Raw genomic sequence first — 21,625 nt, 5'->3', positions numbered from 1 at the left:
TGGATCTTGAGAACTTTTCATTGTTTAGGGATTAATTGCGAATCGGATCGAAAAAAGAAGAGGAAAAAAATACGAGATGCGAAAATAACATTTTGTTTTTTTCGTACCTAATTTAGAAGAACTGAATGTATTTTGCAAATGAAATATCCAATATTTCTTGGGGGAAATTATCGCGTGAAACCGATTTGTAAATCGATTAAAATTTTATTCAAGTATCAAACAATTTGATACTTGAATAAAACAGCTCGATTTCTTTCAATTTTTAAAAGATTCTTAATATTAGCAAAATGATTACATGGAAGATTCCAAAAATATCGGGAATTTGATATTCAGAACGGATCGAATTTCGAAGAATTTCTATCTTTCAAATATTTTCATTTTTAGATTTTTCCATATCTGTGCAATGATTAATATCTAATTCGGAAATCGGATCACTTTTATAATTTCCAAATGAACTCTCTCTATTCGTATGCCTCCTTATTTTCAAACGAAGTGTTTTTCTTTTTTAATCAATGTAAAATGAAATCTATACTCGAACCTAAACAATATGAAACACCTTCTTTCACCATATCTATTCAATCTAATTAATTTATCTTCAAACAGATATTTCTACGAAGACAATCTAACCATACCCCCTATTTGTTAAATAAATAAATAATAAGAATAATAATAAAAATTCGTCCCCTAAACTGCATAAAATCGGACATAAAGAACATTGTCAAATTTGCTCTAAAGCTGACCGAAAATCCTATCCACATCGCGCAACCCTCCCTCACAACTCGTGGTAATTTTGTTTCCGAGTTAGCAGGTGGCTTAATTTTTGCCACAACACGTCTGTCGGTATGCGCCTCGTCCCGCATAGATACGGCACGGATTTTTCTCGTTGCTGATTTTAATAACAGATTGCCACTGGAGCCACGGCGAGAACGAGAGGAAAGAGAGAGAAAGAGAGAGAGAGAAAGAGAGAGCGAGGGTGGTGGCTGAGTCACTGCTTATACGTGACTACGCTACAACCTCAACCCCTCCCCCTCGATTCTCAACCCCTCTGCATTCACCGCGGTGTCTTGCAGTTTCGTTACCTTCGACCTCGATACTCGCAAGTCGATGAGTACAGATTAACCCTGGATTATCGTTAATGTACCGAGCGAAATTTCATTCATGAATCCTTTTTCCAAAGGATCTTTTTTTTTTTATCTTTGCAGAGGAGATTTTTAGATATTCGATTGGGTGACGGAGAGAGATTCTCGTAAGAATTTCGAAAATAATCGAACGAACGCGAGTTAATTGGATCGATCGCGACAAAAATATGCTCATGAATCATGAAGACGAGTGAATTAAAATTTTAGAAAGATAACGAGAGAGAGAGACTATGGTTTTGATTACATTGAAATTATTATCACCGTGTAAATTTTGAAAGACTATATTTTTATGATTTATAATTCTAATAATTTTTGGATTTTCACGAAACGAAATATTATACAGAGGAAAAGAAACATTTTAGCGAAATTTCCGTGCGCTTTCCATTGGAATATTTTCTGTTCCTTTACCTATATATATATATATATATATATTCGTATATATATGCGTGATGATATACGTATGTTGGTCCACGCAAGAGGGATAGATTATATCGTTTTTTCCTTTTTTATTAAAAGTTAGAAAAATATTAGAGAATAAAAATAAAATTCAAAAGTCTTTTTCAGAACCATACTCTCCTCAACAATATTTGACAATGCATATTGATAATTTTAAAAAAATATAAATATACATATGTTTTACATAAATCGTATTATTCTGTCATTTTAAAAATATATAAAAATAATACGATTATTTTAATGTATCTTTATACGATTCTAAATCTTTTACATTACCAATATACTAATAATGCATAATTCTCGTCATTAAAGAAGCTAATCTTTTTAAAGACCGAAATCTTTCTCCTGCAGAACTGTAAAGATTTAGATACATTAAAGATTTGTCTTCCCTTGATATGATTCACAGAGAATAAGAAAATAAAGAAAGATTAAATCTAAGGGAGGGAATTACGAAGGAAAATTTAACTAAAATTTTAAGCAACGAGGAACGATACAATTTTCCACAAGAATTCTCAAAATCATTCTAATTATATTTAGAATAAAAGAAAAAACATCCCCCTAACACATGTTCTTCTTTCGAAATTTTTATAATTAAATGTAATAATAATTTTTAACCAACGAATTTTTTTTCTCTTTTAAAATATTTCTTTTCCCGAGTGTAATAGGGGATGTTGTGCATCCAACGGACGCGTAAAATCGTAACAAAAAATTCCAATCCCAAACTCAAATTGTAAACAAAATCGTAACGATATACCTGAGAAACGAAACTGTGGCAACGAAATAAAATCCTGTTTGCCAACGATCAAAACCAGCCAGCCACCTCGTTTTCGCATATTCATCCCCGAACCACCCCCTGCTACAGTGCAACTCGCAAGTCCGACAAAACCTTACGTACATCCATATTCAACGCCAATTAACCGCAACAATGGATCGAGAGAAAGATTCAATCGAGAAAGGGTTAAAAACCCGACAAAGCGTGCGAAACATTTCGTGGCCCTCGTATAAATGATTGAAAGACTTTTGGTGAACGAGACGAAGGGTAGTGATGGGATTAAGTATATCGCAAATATGAAGATATATCTGAATGAGATTCGAATTTCTTTAATAAATATTTCGAGACACGAAAGAATCTGACAGATAGATTCGAAAATGAATCTTGAAAAAAAGTATTATCGAACTTTGAGTACTTTGTTAGAAATTCTTCGTTCAAAATTGAATATAATTTTCTTGTTACATTTGAAGATAACACTCTTTTCAATTATAGATAAATAAGTATGTACATTTATATATGAATTCTGAAATCAGCCTGAAGATCAAGAATGAACCATTAGAATGATACGATCTAAATCGTGTACGAATTATTTTAACAAATATGGAAGCTAATATTTAATAAAAGAATAATTTTCTCAACTCTTACGTTCTTATTACACATTCTCTAATCCCCTATTTCAATGATACTTGTGAAATACATAATACAATTCCACTTTCTATCTGTTAAAATAATTCATTATAATTCTCAATCCTCAACATACTCTAATATTCCACGAAATGAATCTATTGGATTTAATTTGGATTTACAAGTGCACTTGTCGAACTTGATCCCATCACTAGTCCGAAGAGGTGGGCTCATTTTCCCAACAGATTCGTCCCGTTTCGTCCTCGAAATATGGCCGTGTCGACAGATTTCCAAGCGCAACGGCCATTAACCGTGGTGTGTCCGTGTCCAAATTAAAAAACGCCGAGTTACCGGGCTGTGCTAGCTTCCGCCCGTTTCCTTCCATTTTTCACTACCTCTCTCTCTCTCTCTCTCTCTCTCTCCACCCTTATCTCTATCCATCTTTTTCCCGCCTTGTTTCGTGGATTACGCTCGATCGATAACGGATGCTTTGCAGAATGCCACCGTAGCTGCTTTGATACGTTATATGATACGCGTTTCCTTTTTTTTTTTTTTTTTAAATGAATGGACACAGTTCGAAAGAATAAATGGGGCACGTTTGTAAAGGATTGATTAAAGTGAAACGGCTGATGAAGAGGAGGAGGGGATTGTGGAGGGGATGGATGGAAAATTGTGTGACATATATCTCGTTATCACCTCTCTGAAATCTGGAAACAGTTGGAAGGTGTTCGAGAGGTGTTCGTTAAGCTCGTTTGGCGAAACTTGTTTGGTATATCGGGGATTTGGTAGCGGAGTCGATGAGGGAATTGCCAATTCACAGAGGAATTCCGCGATTTTCAATCCACGGTATCCGATTTGTAGTGGGTGTTTGACGTCTGCTGTTGTAGTTGTTCCAAGGTTGAACGTATCTAGTGTGCGTGTGCAGTTTGACGTTGTGTGATATATAATAAACAGAGAGAGAGAGAGAGAGACTTGATCAATCAACTTGATTTTTATAGCCAGGCTTAATCACGTGGTATATAAATTTTGCTATAGATTTTGTTTTTATTAACGCGTACGTTTTTCCCTAAATTTTATCACTGAATTTTGAATAATACTTTCTTAGAGTATTTTATTGCAACGAATGCAATATATTATAATTTTTATATATAACGTTTCACGATTAAAATTTAATAAAATTTTGAAAAAGATCACGATTTATATGCAAAAATATAAAATTTGATCCAATTTGTATTTGAATTTAATTTGATTTGAGGAATATATATTTGAAAATTTCTTTTTACGTTATGTTAACAACCAACTATTGCACTTGACGCTGTTAACTAACCCAAATTCTAAGTCACTCAATTTCCGAAACCTATCTAGAACAACTACATACATACATACGTACGTACACACGCACACACAATACGAAAGCGAGGGGGTAAATACAGTGGCACGCGACACGCGCAAACTCTGCGGCGAATTAACCATTCCCACTTCCATTTAACTTAAACAACTAGTTCCTTTGACAATTGAGACGACTCAATTGCGTCTGCATAAGACTTCTGAAACCGAATACAATCGTGTCAATGCATTTGTCAAACGCGAAAAGCTAAACCACGATTGAAGAGGGTACGAGGAGGGTACGATTTCTAACATAGAATAATAAACTAGAAATTTTTTTCTCTACCATGTAAAATCAGTACAATTAATTGCTTGTTATCGACACTTGTTATAAATTTCTAGAAAAAGATTGTAAGGAAATTGTAATATATGTGGGAAGATGTATTATAATAACAATATCAGCCAATGATGGGTATACAGGGAAAGAGTAGTTTTTCAGGGATGATGAAAATGGATATAATCTGTCCCCTCGTTTAATTAATCTTCTCTCTTATAAAACCTAATAAAATGTGTTATCACGTTTGATCATTCTTAGCTACAACGTTTTTTTAACTTTTACTTTATCTATCATCATACATTATACCAAATGAAATATAATGATTTTTCAACAAAATACGAAAAAGAATCTATCAAATTACACAACTATTATGACAATTACAATCTCTCCAACCCCTTTTCTTAAACAAAATCTCCTAATATAACTAATATCTCGTTCCATTACAAAATTCTCTCTTCAAATAAATAAGAAATCTACGAAGAAACCCTCCCCCATCATTTCATTTTTAACTCTATACTTTATCCACTTCGATCATACATTATACCAAATGAAATCATCCATCAAATTAATTCCACAAAATAATTTAATCTAACCAACATGACAATTATAAATATTTCAACTCCTTTTTCTCCCCTTTTCTTAAACAAAATCTCCTAATCCCAAATCCCAATAACCCTATTTCAAATGTAACTAGTATCTCATTCCATCACAAAATTCCCTTTTCAAATAAATAAGAAATCTACGAAGAAATTCTTCAAATATCGAAACCCTCTCCCATCAATTCATTTTTAACTCTATACTTTATCTACCTCGATCATACATTATGCAAAATGAAATATAATAATTTTTCAACAAAATACGAAAAATAATCTATCAAATTAATTCTACAAAATAATTTAATCTAACCAACATGACAATTATAATCACCTCAACTCCTTTTTCTCCCCTTTTCTTAAACAAAATCTCCTAATCCCAAATCCCAATAACACCCTATTTCAAATGTAACTAATATCTCGTTCCATCACAAAATCTCCTCTTCAAACACAAGAAATCTACGAAGAAATTCTTCAAGTATCGAAACCCTCCCCTCCCTCCTAGGTAAGAGCTTCGCCCTCGCCAAGTTTCACGCGGAAAATCATATTTTCCTTCCGCGCCCCCGTCTTCAATTCCGGGGCTCACGCCGGTTAATGCATATCGCGGACAGAACTATTACATTACTCGATCGCAATTTCACTTCAAAGGGAGCGAGGTAATACTCGTTGACAAAAGCCTTTGGCCGGGAGCACCGGGCTACAAATGGAATTAAAGGACGCCTAAAAGGATAATCCTTGGCGCGCATCCGCCGAGAGGCCGTGGGGGGGCAAAAACATCACCCTCTTTTCAACCCTCCTTCCCTCCCTTCTGGAACACTCTCTGACCCCTGAATCGCAATTCGACGCTTCTTTACGGCGCCGCTAAATTAATTAGCCTCGCTTTAACTAAAGGGATAACTCCTTGGTTTTCGTACTTCTCCTGTTCCAGAAACGGGGGAGTAACACGTGGACTCGGTTTTCTTACCGTCGACGAGCGGTGCCTCGCATTCTGTCGGCTTTTTCGTTTCATCCACGCGCTTTTTAACACACAGAATAGTTTTTATATATATATGTAAAACGGGAAAATGGCCCTTCTCCTGTTGGCTTCTTGTGTTTAAATTTATTTAAACGAACAAACAGGGCGCGACCTACTTTTTTCGCGAGCGAATTTCTTGCGAGGGGGCGAGAATGCATGTGATATTAAAGGGTGGAAAGGATTAATGGAGGGGCATCACGTGTCGTATGCGGATATTGAAATTTTAAGCACGATGCGAGAGAGGATTTTTTTTTTTTTCAATGATTGATAATTACAGGGATCGTGGGGTAAAGTAATTATTAATTTGTGCAATGGGGAAGAGTGAATGGTGAGAGTAATGAAAATTTAAGGAAAAGTTTAGACATGCTACTTGAACTTATTGCATGATGTATCGTATTAGGCAAAAATTAAAATTTCAAGTATGGAGTGAAATTTTATTTGTTTTCTTTTGTATGTAAAAAGAATCTAATTGTTATATAAATTTATTTAATAAAATTTTATTTCTTCAATCTTTAATGGATTCTTTTTTACAAAGACTATTCCCAAAAATTTTCATTCTCTCAGAAAATTCTATTAAACCCTTTAAATAAACATTAATTTTAACGAGTATCAATCTAATCCACACCAATCTAACTAACCTCTACACCATAAATTCAATCCCTTTTTGAAAGAATACATGCAGTTTAAGACAAAACAATGAAAAGGAAAAAAAAAATGGCACGAAAAATTTGAGAAAAGATGCATCAAAGATCGGTATTTAGGAGAAAAAGGAACGTAACAATAGGCAAAGTATACGGATAATAATGTGTCGTGGTTCACCCAAGCTTACTTTTATGTTACTCTCCACCCTCGATGCCATTCCCTTTCACTCTTTCGCGCGAATCAAGCATCGTCCCATTTTCCACCCCTTGTCTCTCGCTTAAACTCTCGCCACTTTGCTCTTCCGACGATAGAAAGGGGGTAAGAAAAGGTGTAAGCGGCAAAGAGCCGCTTTGTCGTCGGACACCTTTCTCTATTATTAAATTGTATGTTCTTCAACCCCTTAGAGTCATCTTTCCACCTTGTGTTTCGCGCTCACGAAGTTCAAACGGATGAGAGAAGAAGAAGCCACGTGTTTATAACTTTTTAAAAATTCTATCAAATTTAGAAATATGTGAAATATGGAAAATTCAATATATTTTTTTTTTTAATTAGCGAATAATATTGAATCGAAGATGAATATGTGATTGATTAAATTTTCGTTCGGTTTGGTATTTAATTGGTTAATATTTTGGATTCTTTTAAAAAAATTTTCAATACATGGAATTTTCCATATATTTTTCATTATGATTTTTCTAATGTTTCATGGCATGCTTCAAATATTTTCAAAATATAAAATATTGTATATCGAAAAAAAATGTTGTTACGATTTTTAATTATGGATTTATTGAAATTTTTATTCAAAAACTGATAAAAATATTTCGTATTTTGTCTTCTACCAGTTGTAATAATAAACTGATATTTTTTAGAAATAGGAAAGAGTGTTACATAATTTCAAAAAATTAAATATCGTTCGGAATAAACATCTTTAGATTTGTATATCACAACAAATGAATAAAGAAAATATTCCAATTATCTAACGTATTTTTTTATCTCTAAATCAAGTGAATTTTAATTCACATCACTCTTTCGAATCAAAATTGTAACAACAAATTTATCGATTTACGAATGAAAAATCTACTCACAATCAACCGAGACTCTGATCTGCTTGCTAACAGTGGGAGGGACGCCATTTGTCGCAATGCATAAATAAACGCCCATGTCCAGTCTCGAGATACGTGTGATTTCCAACATCTCGCCTTCCCATTCCATCACTGAAAATGATAAGCGACATTTTATAACGTAACAGACAATTCCCATTCTTTTTTTTTTCTTTTTCTTTTTCTTCCCCTCTTTTCCCTCTTTTTTTTATTCTCCTTCTGTCGCGAAATAACCACTCGACGAACCTCTAAAAGCCTCGAAATCGCCTCGCTAATTTTAATTAATTGACAAGCCAACGAGCAGAGGGATGGAAGAAAGATCGTGAAAAAAATACGAATGAATTTGTCTCCGTATAAGTTCGTTTTATTAGAGAAAAATTCAACGAGTTCGCAGTGCCTTTGTTAATTCCACAATATTTCAAAATATTTCGCATACTATATATAGTTGATTCTCAAAAATGTATATTTTTTTTTTCTCGAAAAAAATATGATCGATATTTTTATCACGATTTCTTTTCACTCGATAGAGAAATTAATAATTAGTTAAACAGTGATCATCAATTTTATATAAATATCTGAAATAAAGAAAGAAGAATAAAATTAATTTGCAATCGACTCTATATTAAAAATTTTGAAAAACCTTCGAGATCTTTGATGAAACAACTTTCTCGATTTATCTCTCGATCGAGCTAATTTATTTATTTGACTCTATAATATCGATAAATTAAAATATCAAAAGTAGAATATATAAATTTCACAAGTGCACTGCGAAATTATTCTCATAACGTAATCCATCACCCAACTTATTTTCACGACACGTCGTTAAATTAAAATCCGGATCCCTGTATTTCCTGAAATACACGGCCCACCTGAAAATTTCTTAATCAGAGTTTACCAATCCTCTCTACAATGTTATATTCATAATTTAACCTCGTTCGCAGATACAGATTTGGTTTATCACTTGGCGGACACGTTAATTACAAATTCCCTTTTCCAACTTCAAACTTGTCACGCATATTCAATATGCAACCCGTAACTCTACTCGTCACGTGTTTAATGATTTCTGGCCTCAGAACCAGAATTAAATGTTTAATCTCTCCGAAAAGCAAGAATCATCCAACCACTATCCTCTCTCTCTCTCTCTCTCTCTCAGAAACACGTCAATCTTCGCGGATACCAAAACCTCGAGCGCCTATTTTAAGTTCCATCGCGCTACGCCACCCCTTTATAAATTAATACGCCTTCTGACCCATGAAAATATATACATAAAAAAAAAAAAAAAAAATACCTGAAAAAATTTGCGTCGTTCTTCGAAATCCAACGTAATTACGCGTTACAAAATTCTCATCGTTAACGACATCGAATTCATGACATTTCCTCGTGTCCTCCGGAATTACGTGACGCGTTAATGAGGAATATCCTTTCTCTCGCTCTTTTTTTTCTTTTTCTTTTTCTTTCTTTCCATTAAACGCACTATCGTCGAACAAGCTTTCGTTTTTCCTATTTCTCTATCCCTCTGCTCTTCTTCTCGCGAGCAACCACTCGCACACGATCTTCCCTGTGATTACGGTATAACACAGTTTTTTGAGATGACATCGCGTTTGATCTTTGGACAGAAGCCAGACGAATATCATTATTTTTAATTGCCGCGCGCAGCAAGGCTTGCAGATCGAAATCATAGATCGATGTCGCTTGAATTTTGAAACGATGATACTCAAAATTTGTATTAAATTGTCTTGAAGTTTTTCTTTTTTTTTTTTGTTACTGTAAAGATATTTTATAATTTCATTTTTCTAACGATAGAAATTGGAGTATCATTCAATTGAAGTGAATTTTTATTTTCTAGTGTCAGAGTTCTTTTTTTTTCTTTTGATCCATTATTCTATTTTTCTAAATGATCGATTTATTTTATTCGAGACAATTTTTATTGTCAATCCATAATCGTAAAAGAGTTGATCCGATTATTCGTTGATAAATTCTGCAAAAGAATCAAGGATTTAACGAACTCATGAAATTTTTTGGAAAATCAGGAAAAACTGTCCTAATATCGACGAAAAATAAACTGTATATATATTTTTCAAATCATAAATAAAAATTAACTATTAACAAATATACTTCGTACATGTAATACTTTCCTTTCAACGAGTGATAATTAGCGTAAAAAAACGCAACAAAATATTCATTAATTCATGGTACCTCATATTTACACCAATTAAAAATCCCCATTTACGCGCCGTGTTATTTCAAACGTAACACGGGGGAACAATGTAAAAACAGTACCATAAAAATAAAAGAGAAAAACACTCGAAAGGAAAGAATAACATATCGAAAAAATAATCATTGGCGGAGTACCGAGTCGAAACAACGAAAACAATTTAACGTTGAAGTATCATCGTGTCTACTGCAAAATCGAAATACAACGCCAAACTGTCCCGCTATAACAATATTAAATTATAATTTCAGTGCCAATTTGTAACGTTGCAATAATAATATCGCGCATATTATTATTACCACACCAAGTTGTAACACCGTAATAATATTTGCTCGACGGAAATGGAACGATTTACTCACCAGAATAAGTCTTGTTAATTGAAATCATCGAGCCATCGTCCCTTTTCCAGCTTATGCTCGGTTTAGGGCTTCCAGTCGCTTTGCACGTTAGTGTCACGTTCGCGCCTTCTCGCACAATGACGTCGGACGAGGTCTGGTAGTCCTCTATATTAGGAGGCACTGCGAACAAAAATATGTTTTCATGTAACATTTGTCCCCGATAAGTAATTAACATTCCCACGGTTTGTATCAATATCAAGGAGAATGTACACAAACGAATCGACGATAAAATTCTCGGAAGGCCAAATCCTCGAATTTTCGTTGTATACATCGACGGATAATATATACAATATTTATATTACTTTTGAATATTTACGTTCTTTTATTTGCTGGTTAATTTCGATCGAATGCTCGAATTAATATATTTCCTTTGTCAGAAATATTTATAATTGAAAATTATTAAAAAATATTACAGAACATAGAATTTTTTAAAGCTTCGATGATGGATTGCTAACGATGTTAATAAAAAAATAATTGTCGAGGATTAATTATATAAGTTTCGCGATTTAATTAAATGGAAATAAGAATAAGAATAATATTAAATAATATAAAAATACCATCTTCAAAAGAAATATATATGATTTATAATATTTAAAATGATAATATTAAGTCAATATTTTATATTTATTTGTACGAGATACGAGAAATATTCTGAATCGAAATTCTTATTATCTAATCAAAATCTCCCCGATCTCAAATACTTCGCGCAACACCTCTCCATGATCGATTGTAATCTCCTTTAAAAAATCAAATTCCCCCTTTCATCCAGCAGAAAGCGTATTCGAGCAACGTCGGTCGAATGCCTGTTCACGAGGCACTTCAATCACGATCAACGGTTTGCGCGATCTCGCAAAAAGAGCCTCCCCCTTTCCGAAAGGTGGAGGCGTTGGTCAGATCCGACAGCGGTCACAATAATAAAATTTGCATGACACAGGCTCTGTGGTTCGAGTGGACCCAGGTCGAGAACGTTTCAAAGAACGGACCAGAAACCTCAAGAACCTCGAGCAAGAAGTCGTGAATGCCATTCTTTCATATGCAAATCGAATTCAAAGTTTGAGAGGAAAAAAAAAGGAAAGAAAAAAAGAAAGAAAAAGAAAAAGAAGAAGAAAAAAGAAAAGGAAAGAAAAAAGGAAGGAAAGAAAGGGAAAAAAGGAGATCGATTCGAACGAGATTGCAAAGGAGTTTGAAGACGATGGTTAGAATCCAGTTACAACCACGGGAACGTTCGAAAGGGACGTGGAGGGTGGTAGAAGGAGACAGAAGGGCGGCAGATAAGACGAGGAGAGAGGAAATCTCCGTTAAAAAGTCGTAATCACCGACGATAAGAGGCCTTTCCAACCGAGGAAGAAATGTTTTCGAGAACAGGGGGTTTGTCGCCTCGAGGGTTGACGATGGCTCGAGAACGTACGATTGGGAAAGTTTTGACGGCGGTTTCATCACGTTTTTCGTTCAACGTTACCAGATTAAATGTTTTCATAGGTTTATTTTTTTTTTTTTGCCCTTTTTAATTCGATTTAATTTAATTATTTGTTCGCGAGTTTAAAGATCATTTATTTTATCAATACTTTCTCTCTTTCTTTCTTTTCACCAACGAAAGAATTTTACTTACGAGTTGATTTGCTTTCGATATATCCGGTATTTTTATTCATTGTTTCTCTTCTTTTACAATTTTCTGAAGATTGTTTTCCGAACATTTTCATAATATATTAATTTTATAATTTAGTGTTCCGAGAATGTGTATAACTTAATCTACAAGGGAGCAACAGGTTTGTGAAGGAATGCAGAGGTTCCTTTGAAGATTGAGAAGTTAAGTTATACGATTATGAAGCAATCTTTTTCCCTGTCTATATAAAATAATTCCCTATGTTTTTTTTTATGGATTATTATACATACATTTTATATTAAACGTTTTGCAATATGAATTATTTTCAATCGATAAACCAAAGGATACACGTGGGACAATTTTCATTAGAAGATTATTAAATTAATCCTTCTATGGATTTTCACCTTTACGAGAGGAATTTTGGGGGCTCAGACGATAGTTTTACAAGGATAATGAGGAAACTGTCTGTTTCATCCTCGATTATGCTCCCCTTCTTCGATAATTACTAAATTACTAAGCTGAGCCGCGGGATTACATTTGAAATCCTGTGTTCGCGTAATAACCGATCAAAAATCCTTGTTTCCATTCCGGCGAATACTCATTACGAAAGATGCGAACGGTTTATCGAAGGTAAACGTGGAACCGATACCGCCCGCAACGAGATTGTCGACTGTAATTCAAAGCGGCGATAAGGCGAATGACCGTAATGAAATTTCAAGCAAATCCAATTTCGATGCCAATCGCCGATTATTCTCATCAAAATGACAAAATGGAGTGGCAAACTACTTGCGATAAATGAACAAGATGCCAAAATGGGGATCTTTTGTTTATCTAATAAATATTATAATATTATCGAAACTTAGAAAGGATAAATACTTATATAACGTTTTATAAAAATTTCATTCTATTTTTATTCTCCTCTCTATTCGTATGCAATCACATTTTTGGAAAATAAATTTTCTTTACAAAATATATAAATTGCTTCATTTCACTATATATTTTGGGAGAAGCATTTCATTTCTTTTCTTCTTTTTTTTTGATAAAATAAATAAATATTTGGAATGGTTTATCAATTTCGAAAAATGTAAATTACTGTAAATTATATTAATATTTTCGTTGTATAATAATGCTAATAAATTCAAATCCTTTTTTTTCGTTTAGGATATTATGTGATATAATGGCCAATCGTTTCACGATTAGCATGATTAATGATTTGATGTATTCAATCTGGCGTCAGTCATCGGTGATTTGCAATAATCAGAATTCGTGTCATTTGATATTATGTATTATTAATGGACATTATAACGTATTGTATTTCCAAAAATTAATTTCTCGAATAATCAAAAGTATTACGTTACTCTAATAAAATAATATTTTTGTTAACCAAGCAATATATTTATTTAAAATTCATCTAAAAGGTTTAATTTTTATCGTATCATGATTAATCGAATTTTTATCACAACCGATGTATATTATTATGGTATTCTTTAAATAATAATTGCATCAGGATTATCTTATTCTCCGTGAATATCCTAATACTAACGAGGGTGCAGGCAACCCCTCGTGCCAAAATATAGTCAACTCATAGGCGAGCCTCATACTTCGTCGAAGATATTCCCTATGGACCTGGTTTCTGTTCCTAACGACCATTATTCCCCTTTTATAACCCTCTTCCTGTCGTATCTCTTAAAATTAAGTAAAAATGTACACTTTCTCACTACACTCCATTATAACGAACAATAAAGAGAATTAATTGCAAGCATAATTATTAACTTGCATTTTTCCTTACTCTTAAAAAGTGGGAATAAAAAGATTAAAAAATAAGATATCACGGCCCTTAAAAATTTTCCACCTCTCCGAACTTACTTAAAAGATACGAATACTTGAAAAAATAAAACTCTCGAGGCACTGCGTTAACGAATTCGAAAACAATTGTCGACAGTTTGACTACCACTTCAAATCATTCGGCTTTGTTAATAAAATAAAAAAAAAAAGAATAACGTCGAAATGGAATAAAGTCCATCGTTTCCTCGACGCGATGGAACTTTAAACAATTAATTTTTTAAAAATGGAACACGAAGAGAAAACGAGGCCATCCTTGGGATGGACCAACCTGTTAAAGAAAACAGATATGGGACAAAAGGAAGCACTTTCGCGTTATTAAAATCGTATGAACGTAGATTCATTTTCCAAGGAAGGCTCGTTAGATCCTTCGAATAGCTACCAAGAAATGCACGCTGTGTCTCGAAAAAGATACACCATTAAAAATTACTATAGCGCTAAACTGACAAGAGGAGTACAATGTTGATGGAAAAAAAAAAAAAAAGAAAAAAGAAAAAAAAAGAAAAGCTTGATCGAATCGCTTTTGTGCTTGAGAACAAGGAAGAGGACACTTTGTTCCTCGAATCTTTTGATCCTTCATTTTTTCTTTCTTCTAGCTCTCATTTGCCTTTAATCAGTGGGCAATAGGGATTGGTGGATTCATGAAAAGCTAATGAAATTTTTTTGAAAGCTGAAAACATTGAAAGAATTTGATGCGAACGAGATGGAATTATGGGATAATGAAACGTTGTTACAAGGATGTGGAAAAATGAGAGATTATTTATAAATAATGAACTAAACATATTTAATCCAAAAAAAACCAAGATTGAAAATATCAATGGATATTTATCTATTTATCAAAATGAAAAGAAATATATATTGAATATATTTTATTAAAAAATCATTTCTATGGAAGATCATTAAAAATCAAAGTTTACTTGTCAACAAAAAAATAAATACACTATGGAGAAGTAAAATATTAAATTCAAGTAATATCTGGAATTTGATATTCCATTATCTTATATGCAAATCAAGGGACACCTAAAAATACATATAAATCGAAGTTCGTTGACTTGTCGGTATAAAAATGAAGCTCAAAAATATTTAACTCGATTATATTATCACGATGCTTTTTCACAGTCTTCGAGACTATTGACAGATCATCATTAAAATGGAAAAATAAAAAATTTATAATGTTACATCGGAAAAGAAAAGAGGAAGTCAATATGTCGAAAATTTGAAAATTGTTATTTGCATTAATGAAAAATCGATAAATAAGGTAAAAGATTAAGGATGAATCGAGGACAAGAGCTAAAATATCTTGATCGGATGTCGATTATTTATCTACTTATAGAAAAATTAATAATATATTCTTTAACGAATCTACGAAACATTTTCTTGCATGAATGAATATTAAATAATTTACAAACAAGTACCATTAAAATATATATTTGCATATAAAAAAAATTTCACACGTATTTAATAACATCTCTTCGTTAGTAAGCTTCGTTATCATTCGTTTAAAAGAAATTAACGAAATATTTGACCAATCAATCGAAATATCTAATGTAATTGTTATTATCTCACTCAATAATTTTGAAACGCAATCTAATATTCCTACAATAATTAATAAATCAACCAAAATGACCGCAGGTTTAACCAAATCCTTCCCTCCCTCCTCCCTCCATATTATTTTTAACAAATATAATTAATATTATATCTCACTCGACAATTTACAATGTAACCAATATACCTACAATAATTAACCAATCAACCTAAACATCTGCATAATTATTAATTAAATCAAACTGCGCGTACTCCTTGCAGCGATAGGAAAATAACTTTTCTCATTGAAAGATCAATAATTTAAAAAAAAAATAAAGTACACTCTTTATAATATCCTAACTAACAAATTTAATAAATTATCATTATCTCGCTCAATTTATTTACATTCAACGCAAATCAATATATCCCGGAATAAATAATAAATAATATCGAAACTCCACTCCACTTCACACCCTCTCTTATCCACCAATCTTTCGTTCATCTTCCAAAGCTTCGGACGGACTGCATTTTACAATGGAAAAAAAAAAAAAAAAAGTTCTTCCTCCCTTCGATCCAATACCCTTCACGAGTGTCCTCCTCCCATTAATACGTCGAGCGCTAGGCTCGAAATGGGGGAGAAAAAGCGGCTTAATTTGAAAGTCTAAATGCGATCCAACCTTCTAAGCGTTCCCCGGGTAAACCGGCTAAAGCCTTGACGATCCTCTCCAACTGTATCCCTATGCTACGTGTGCAAATTTCTATATATATATGTACATATATATATATACGTTCGTCATTCCACGTTATATGTATAAAAAAACGCGGAAATAAATAACGAAGAGACGATTCAATTATATCGCTGTCATATTACGGGGGTGGAAAAAATATATTGTATATCGTATCGAGAGGAGGGGTGTGGGCTGACATCTGTCGTCTGCATCGCCATTCGTGACGTTGATCGAAACCGACGTTCGCGGTTCGTATGATTGGCGGACGTGTGCCGGACCAACGTCGGATATACTCCACTTGATCCCTTCTCTAATCTCATAATTATTATTATTTTCTTTCAACACTTTATCGGATGGATAATTATTTGGATTTTTCCTCGGACGAGGAAGTTTGAGGAAGAAATCGGGATTTCTTTTTTTTTTAAATAGAATATTATGAAACCTCTGCTTTTCGAATAATTTAATTCGCAATATTCGTGATGATATTTTTATTTCGAAATTTCTTTTATCATTATTATTATTTGTGATTAGAAATTCAATGGGTAAAAAATAGCAGAAGCGTATTCAAAATCAGCATATTGTTACGCGTTGTATAACGAATCTCATATTTCAACAGCTCGTATATCGAGCAAATTAAACAAACACGCAAAACAAAGCGCCATAATGGTCGTTTACAATTTACGAACCGATACGCCGTCGTATAAACGTTGAATATTACATTCCACCCGTAATTTTCCTAACGGGGGTGTGATTTTATCATGTAATTCGAATAATACACGTAATAATACATTCATAAATTACGCGGTCAAACAACCGATAATCGGGCGTGATTTTAAGCTTTGATCTTTCTTTTCGTCACGCCAAGCGTGAGGAGGGGTATAATCCACTCGATCGGGCGACGATCGAGTTCACGAAAAGGGACGAGAGAAAAAGATTGGAAAAGAAGGGGAGAAAAAAGGGGGGAGGGGAGGGAAAAATAGAAAGGTTTTACGATAACGCGAATATTGAATTGTTCCAGTGGAAATTAATCGCGAATATCCATATAAAACGAGCTGATAAAACGCGTGTATTATACGTGTAACAATTTTGTTCCAATAACAAAAGTAATCGAAGCAAAATATTCGTACGAATCAATGAAAAATTGATTTAGATGGAAGTTATGAAAAATATCGAATTTCATTCCCTTTGGTAATATCAATTAAAATTTCTCCGGATCATAAGATTATCAGATTATATTGCGCATGGAAAGTTGGTAAACAATAATTTTTACAAAATGAATAACCCGTTTTATTTTTATATCGTTATAAAATTAATATCTATCAATAATCATTTTATTTTTATCTATATATATATTTTCAGTGATAAACTATGATATAACTTATAGATATACGTATCGAAATTTAAATATCCTATTTGTTTCTAACACGATTTAAGTTACGAGATAAAATATGACATATTTTCTAATATTCGTTAATATTTCTTTTTGTATAATTTTATTTATTGTGTATAAAATTTTTTTGAAATAAATCAGAAGGAAAAATTCTGAAAATTTTACACGAAATCGTATTACTGTAATTGTAAAAGATTAATTGCGAAATAAGTTCACTGAACTCTCCGACATATTTATCGTAATTATAATCGCGATTTTATAAAGATACGAGAAATAGCAAGTAACAAGATGAATAAGTCTCATATTAATATTTCCAACAGGAAATACCTAACAAAAGATAGATGAAGTAGATTCACGATAAATGACTAATCATATAATGAATTTTCACCAGTCATATCGGTGAACTTTTTAAGGAACAGATGGAACGAAGAGATTCATATTTTCACAAGCTTAATTTACAATCGAGCGAATTGCAATTATTCTCGATACCTTAATGTTTATAATGAATCACGTTTGCTTCGTTCCGATTTCAAAAATCTATAAACTTCGAACTAAGAACGAGTAACACAGTTCTATAAGAGTTCTTCAACTCTTTTTTTGAAGAGGATTTTCCTTTTTTACAACAATTACTCGAAACTACGAGAATACAATGATTTAAAAATCCTTTTACTGTATTTTAAAAACTACTTAAATAAACAAATATTTATAACATTCAACTAGAAGATCTAAAAATTTAAAACTACGAAAGAAGAGGAAAGAGGAGAAATAAAATACACGTGTTATAAATTTCTTCAAAGATTCGCAACGAAATCTTATTAACCGATCTTCGATAATTTCAACGTGCATTACGTACGCAATAATCGCCATTCAATCATTCACGAGCACATGAAATCATCATCGTTCCTTCATCAATGTACAATCCTAAATGCGCATCTCGACGTACGGCCGTAAACCTATACACTATCGCCCCTTGTACGCAGTAAATCGATGCTCCATTGACCGAACCGGTCGTAATGATTCTTCGGGGGAGGGAAGGAGGGGTGAGCCGCGGGGAAAAAATTGTCCCCGCGGGATGTACGATGCAACGCGGAGACAGAGGAATGGCCGGTGGACGATGTGAAATATACGATAATCGTTAACCCGGAAGCGAGCACATTTCTGCGTGTTGCCGCATCGAAAGTATTCGTGGAGAATGTTGGCCGATAAGAATCTTCCCTTCCCTCCCACCCTCAGTGTTCGACTTTTCGCCCCGGGAAGAATATTCTATACCCCTTTTGCGGTAGATTATGAAACCGTGGATAACGAATTTTCACATCGGGAGAAAATATTTTTCGAAATTCGCGCAATTTTACCGAAAATCCGATCTCGAAAAGTTTAATTTTGCACGGGGAGAAAAAAAAAAAATATGTATGATTGGATAAAATAAAGATATTTTTATGTATCGTGGAAATATTATTAAAAGTAATCTGGATATTATAAAATTATAAAATTTACACATAAATATAACGATTGTGATGATCGAAGATGAACGAAGAAGAAACGTTTCAATTTCGTATTTGTATTGACATTTACGTTTGAAAAAAAAAAAATAATTTCATCCCTTTAAAAATTCCACGAGATAGAATCCGCCAAAAGCCCGCTTGATCAGGGAAATTTATCCAGGCGTAAGGGGTTCAAGCGCCGCGCATATCATCCCTCCCTTCCCCGAAACGCGAGGCCATCGAATTAATTAAAAGAACTAATTAGACGAAACACATCGAGTAATATTAGCGAGAGCAGATCGAATAATTTACACGTGCATATCATATTCCGCCGTGATAGAACGAGGGGAAACGATAATCGGCGTACCCCTTTCATCCCCTGCCCATCCAAGAATTCGTATCTGATTATTGCATTTTACAATCGGGCAAAAGAACCATTCTCGACTCATTAACGCGTCCAACGAAGCGTGAACGAAGGGAGGAAGGGGGGAGAAACGTTTGTCGTCACGTTCTCGACGCGTGATGGAAAATGAAAAATGAGACACGAAAGAGAGAAAGAAAGAAAGAAAAAAAGAGGCAGAGACGAAGAAGAGGAAAAATATTAAAAATATCGCTCGGCTTATTAGCGGTTTATACGTTTCCCGATAATCAGAGGGGGGGATCGATTGCACGAACGCCGCAAGGGAGGCGTTTCGTATCACCGTCAGGAATAATTTGCATCCTCCCGTGTCGCGGCGTCTCGCGGTGACGGTTATTGCGATTCCCCGGCGACACTTCGATCCCACTTTCGACCGTACGACTAATGCATTTTCAAACGAAATGCGAATAGACACACGTTAGCTCGTGGGCGGTAGAGGTACGAGAGAGAGAGAGAGAGAGAGAGAGAGAGAGAGAGAGAGAGAGAGAGAGAGAGAGAGAGAGAGAGAGAGAGAGAGAGAGAGAGAGAGAGAGAGAGAGAGAGAGAGAGAGAGAGCCACGAAAGCAGGACCGGAATTCGAAAGTTTCGGTGTCTTCTATAGGCAAAGTTGGAACGAGTTGCGCGTTGAATATTATATTATAGTAAAACAAGAGCGTCTACAACGGGTGTTGTTGCATATGGAACGATAAGAAGGGGGAGGGAGGGAGTAACACAGGAAATTTCATATCGAGTTTTCTTTAACTGTTTGTAGTTTGATTATATCGAGAGCTTTTTGGGACGAGGTTCGGATCCCCGGCTCCGTTACGGGAATAATAATTTTATGACGCGGTCGCGGCGCGAAATTTCTGATCCAATTCGATCGAGATTCGAAGGTTTCTTGATTTGGGAAGTGCGTTTTCATTGCGATCAGAAATATTGTTACGATTCTTAAACTTCTTATTCGTTCATTTTTTTTTTTTAAATGGTTTCTTTATTTATGATATTTATTTTCACATCAAAAGAAAAAGAAAAATATGACGAGTAAGATACGAGTTTTCGTGGATCTTTAATACATGATACTGATGAAGAAAAAATATATGCATCATAACACCTAAGTATTCCACAAAATCGAGTCCAATCAACAGAGATGATCAATCAAAACAATACGTGATGATTTATGACAGAAGAGCTGCAACATTTCTCTATTTCTCATTCAAACTATTACTCGTTGCATATCTAATCACCCAATAAACATATATATGCACCTAAATTATGCATTATTCATTTAAACCTAATTCGAACAAATCTAAATATACTTTCTATCCCCATAAATGATTCAAATTATTAAACTTATCAACGCTTTCATAAATAATCCCAAGAGGAACTTGAGCAAATAGTAAAGATTAATTACATTAATTTCATAATTTTGGATATTTATAAGATTTAATTGCCATGGAAAGATGAAAATGTACATCAAATTTATATTAAATTTTTACTTCTTTCCTTTTAATTACTATTATTTTCCAAGATTATATAAATTATTCAATCAACGAAACCTTTCGAATATAAAATTTCTATATTTAACACAATTTTGTCACACCATTAAAAAAATGGAACAATATACTTTTTTTTAAATTAAAATATGCGAGAAAATGATTCCTCCCTTTCCTCTTTTCCAAAGTATTATTTTCTACCTATTTTGAATTAACTCGTAATCTCATTACGCTGTCAAAGGGTTAGAAAACCCCATGGATCGTCGCACGAGAGAGAGAGGAGAAAGCAATCTAACCGATTTATCATGGTATCTCGTTATCGGTCAGCGTGGAATAATCGCAGCCATAAATAATCAGCGAGCGCGATCCGCAGGGCAATTATTCGAGCAGCCCGGAATTTATTCGAGGAGTTATCCCGATAAGATGTGCACAGGTTTCTGCCTGAAATAGCAAGGGGGCCAGCCACATTTCGGACGGTTCGTTTGCTGGCCGAAACACCGAATGAAGAGGGTCGTTCCTACATATTCATATAATAAACTCGCCACCTACCCCTTAG

The 21,625-nt window shown here is 33.8% G+C and overlaps 1 protein-coding gene across 5 annotated transcripts in view; it reads right to left on the bottom strand.

Annotated features, from left to right (window-relative positions):
- Window positions 1-21,625, bottom strand: part of LOC408715 (lachesin) — a 316,260-nt gene that overhangs the window by 140,136 nt on the left and 154,499 nt on the right. For all 5 annotated transcript variants that reach the window (XR_408826.3, XM_006560722.3, XM_006560723.3 and 2 more), the window contains 2 exons: window positions 10,573-10,731; window positions 7,987-8,115 (listed from right to left, as the gene is read on the bottom strand). Coding sequence is in view for 4 of the 5 variants with exons in the window: in XM_006560722.3 (XP_006560785.2) it covers window positions 7,987-8,115; window positions 10,573-10,731 (288 nt within the window). In the remaining variant the exon portion in view is untranslated. The remainder of the gene's footprint in view (window positions 1-7,986; window positions 8,116-10,572; window positions 10,732-21,625) is intronic.

Source organism: Apis mellifera, linkage group LG2, assembly GCF_003254395.2.
Source record: "Apis mellifera strain DH4 linkage group LG2, Amel_HAv3.1, whole genome shotgun sequence".
In the NCBI taxonomy this organism is placed as follows: domain Eukaryota; kingdom Metazoa; phylum Arthropoda; class Insecta; order Hymenoptera; family Apidae; genus Apis; species Apis mellifera.
The sequence above is the reverse complement of the archived record's forward strand: the minus strand, read 5'-3'. Positions and strand labels throughout refer to the sequence as shown.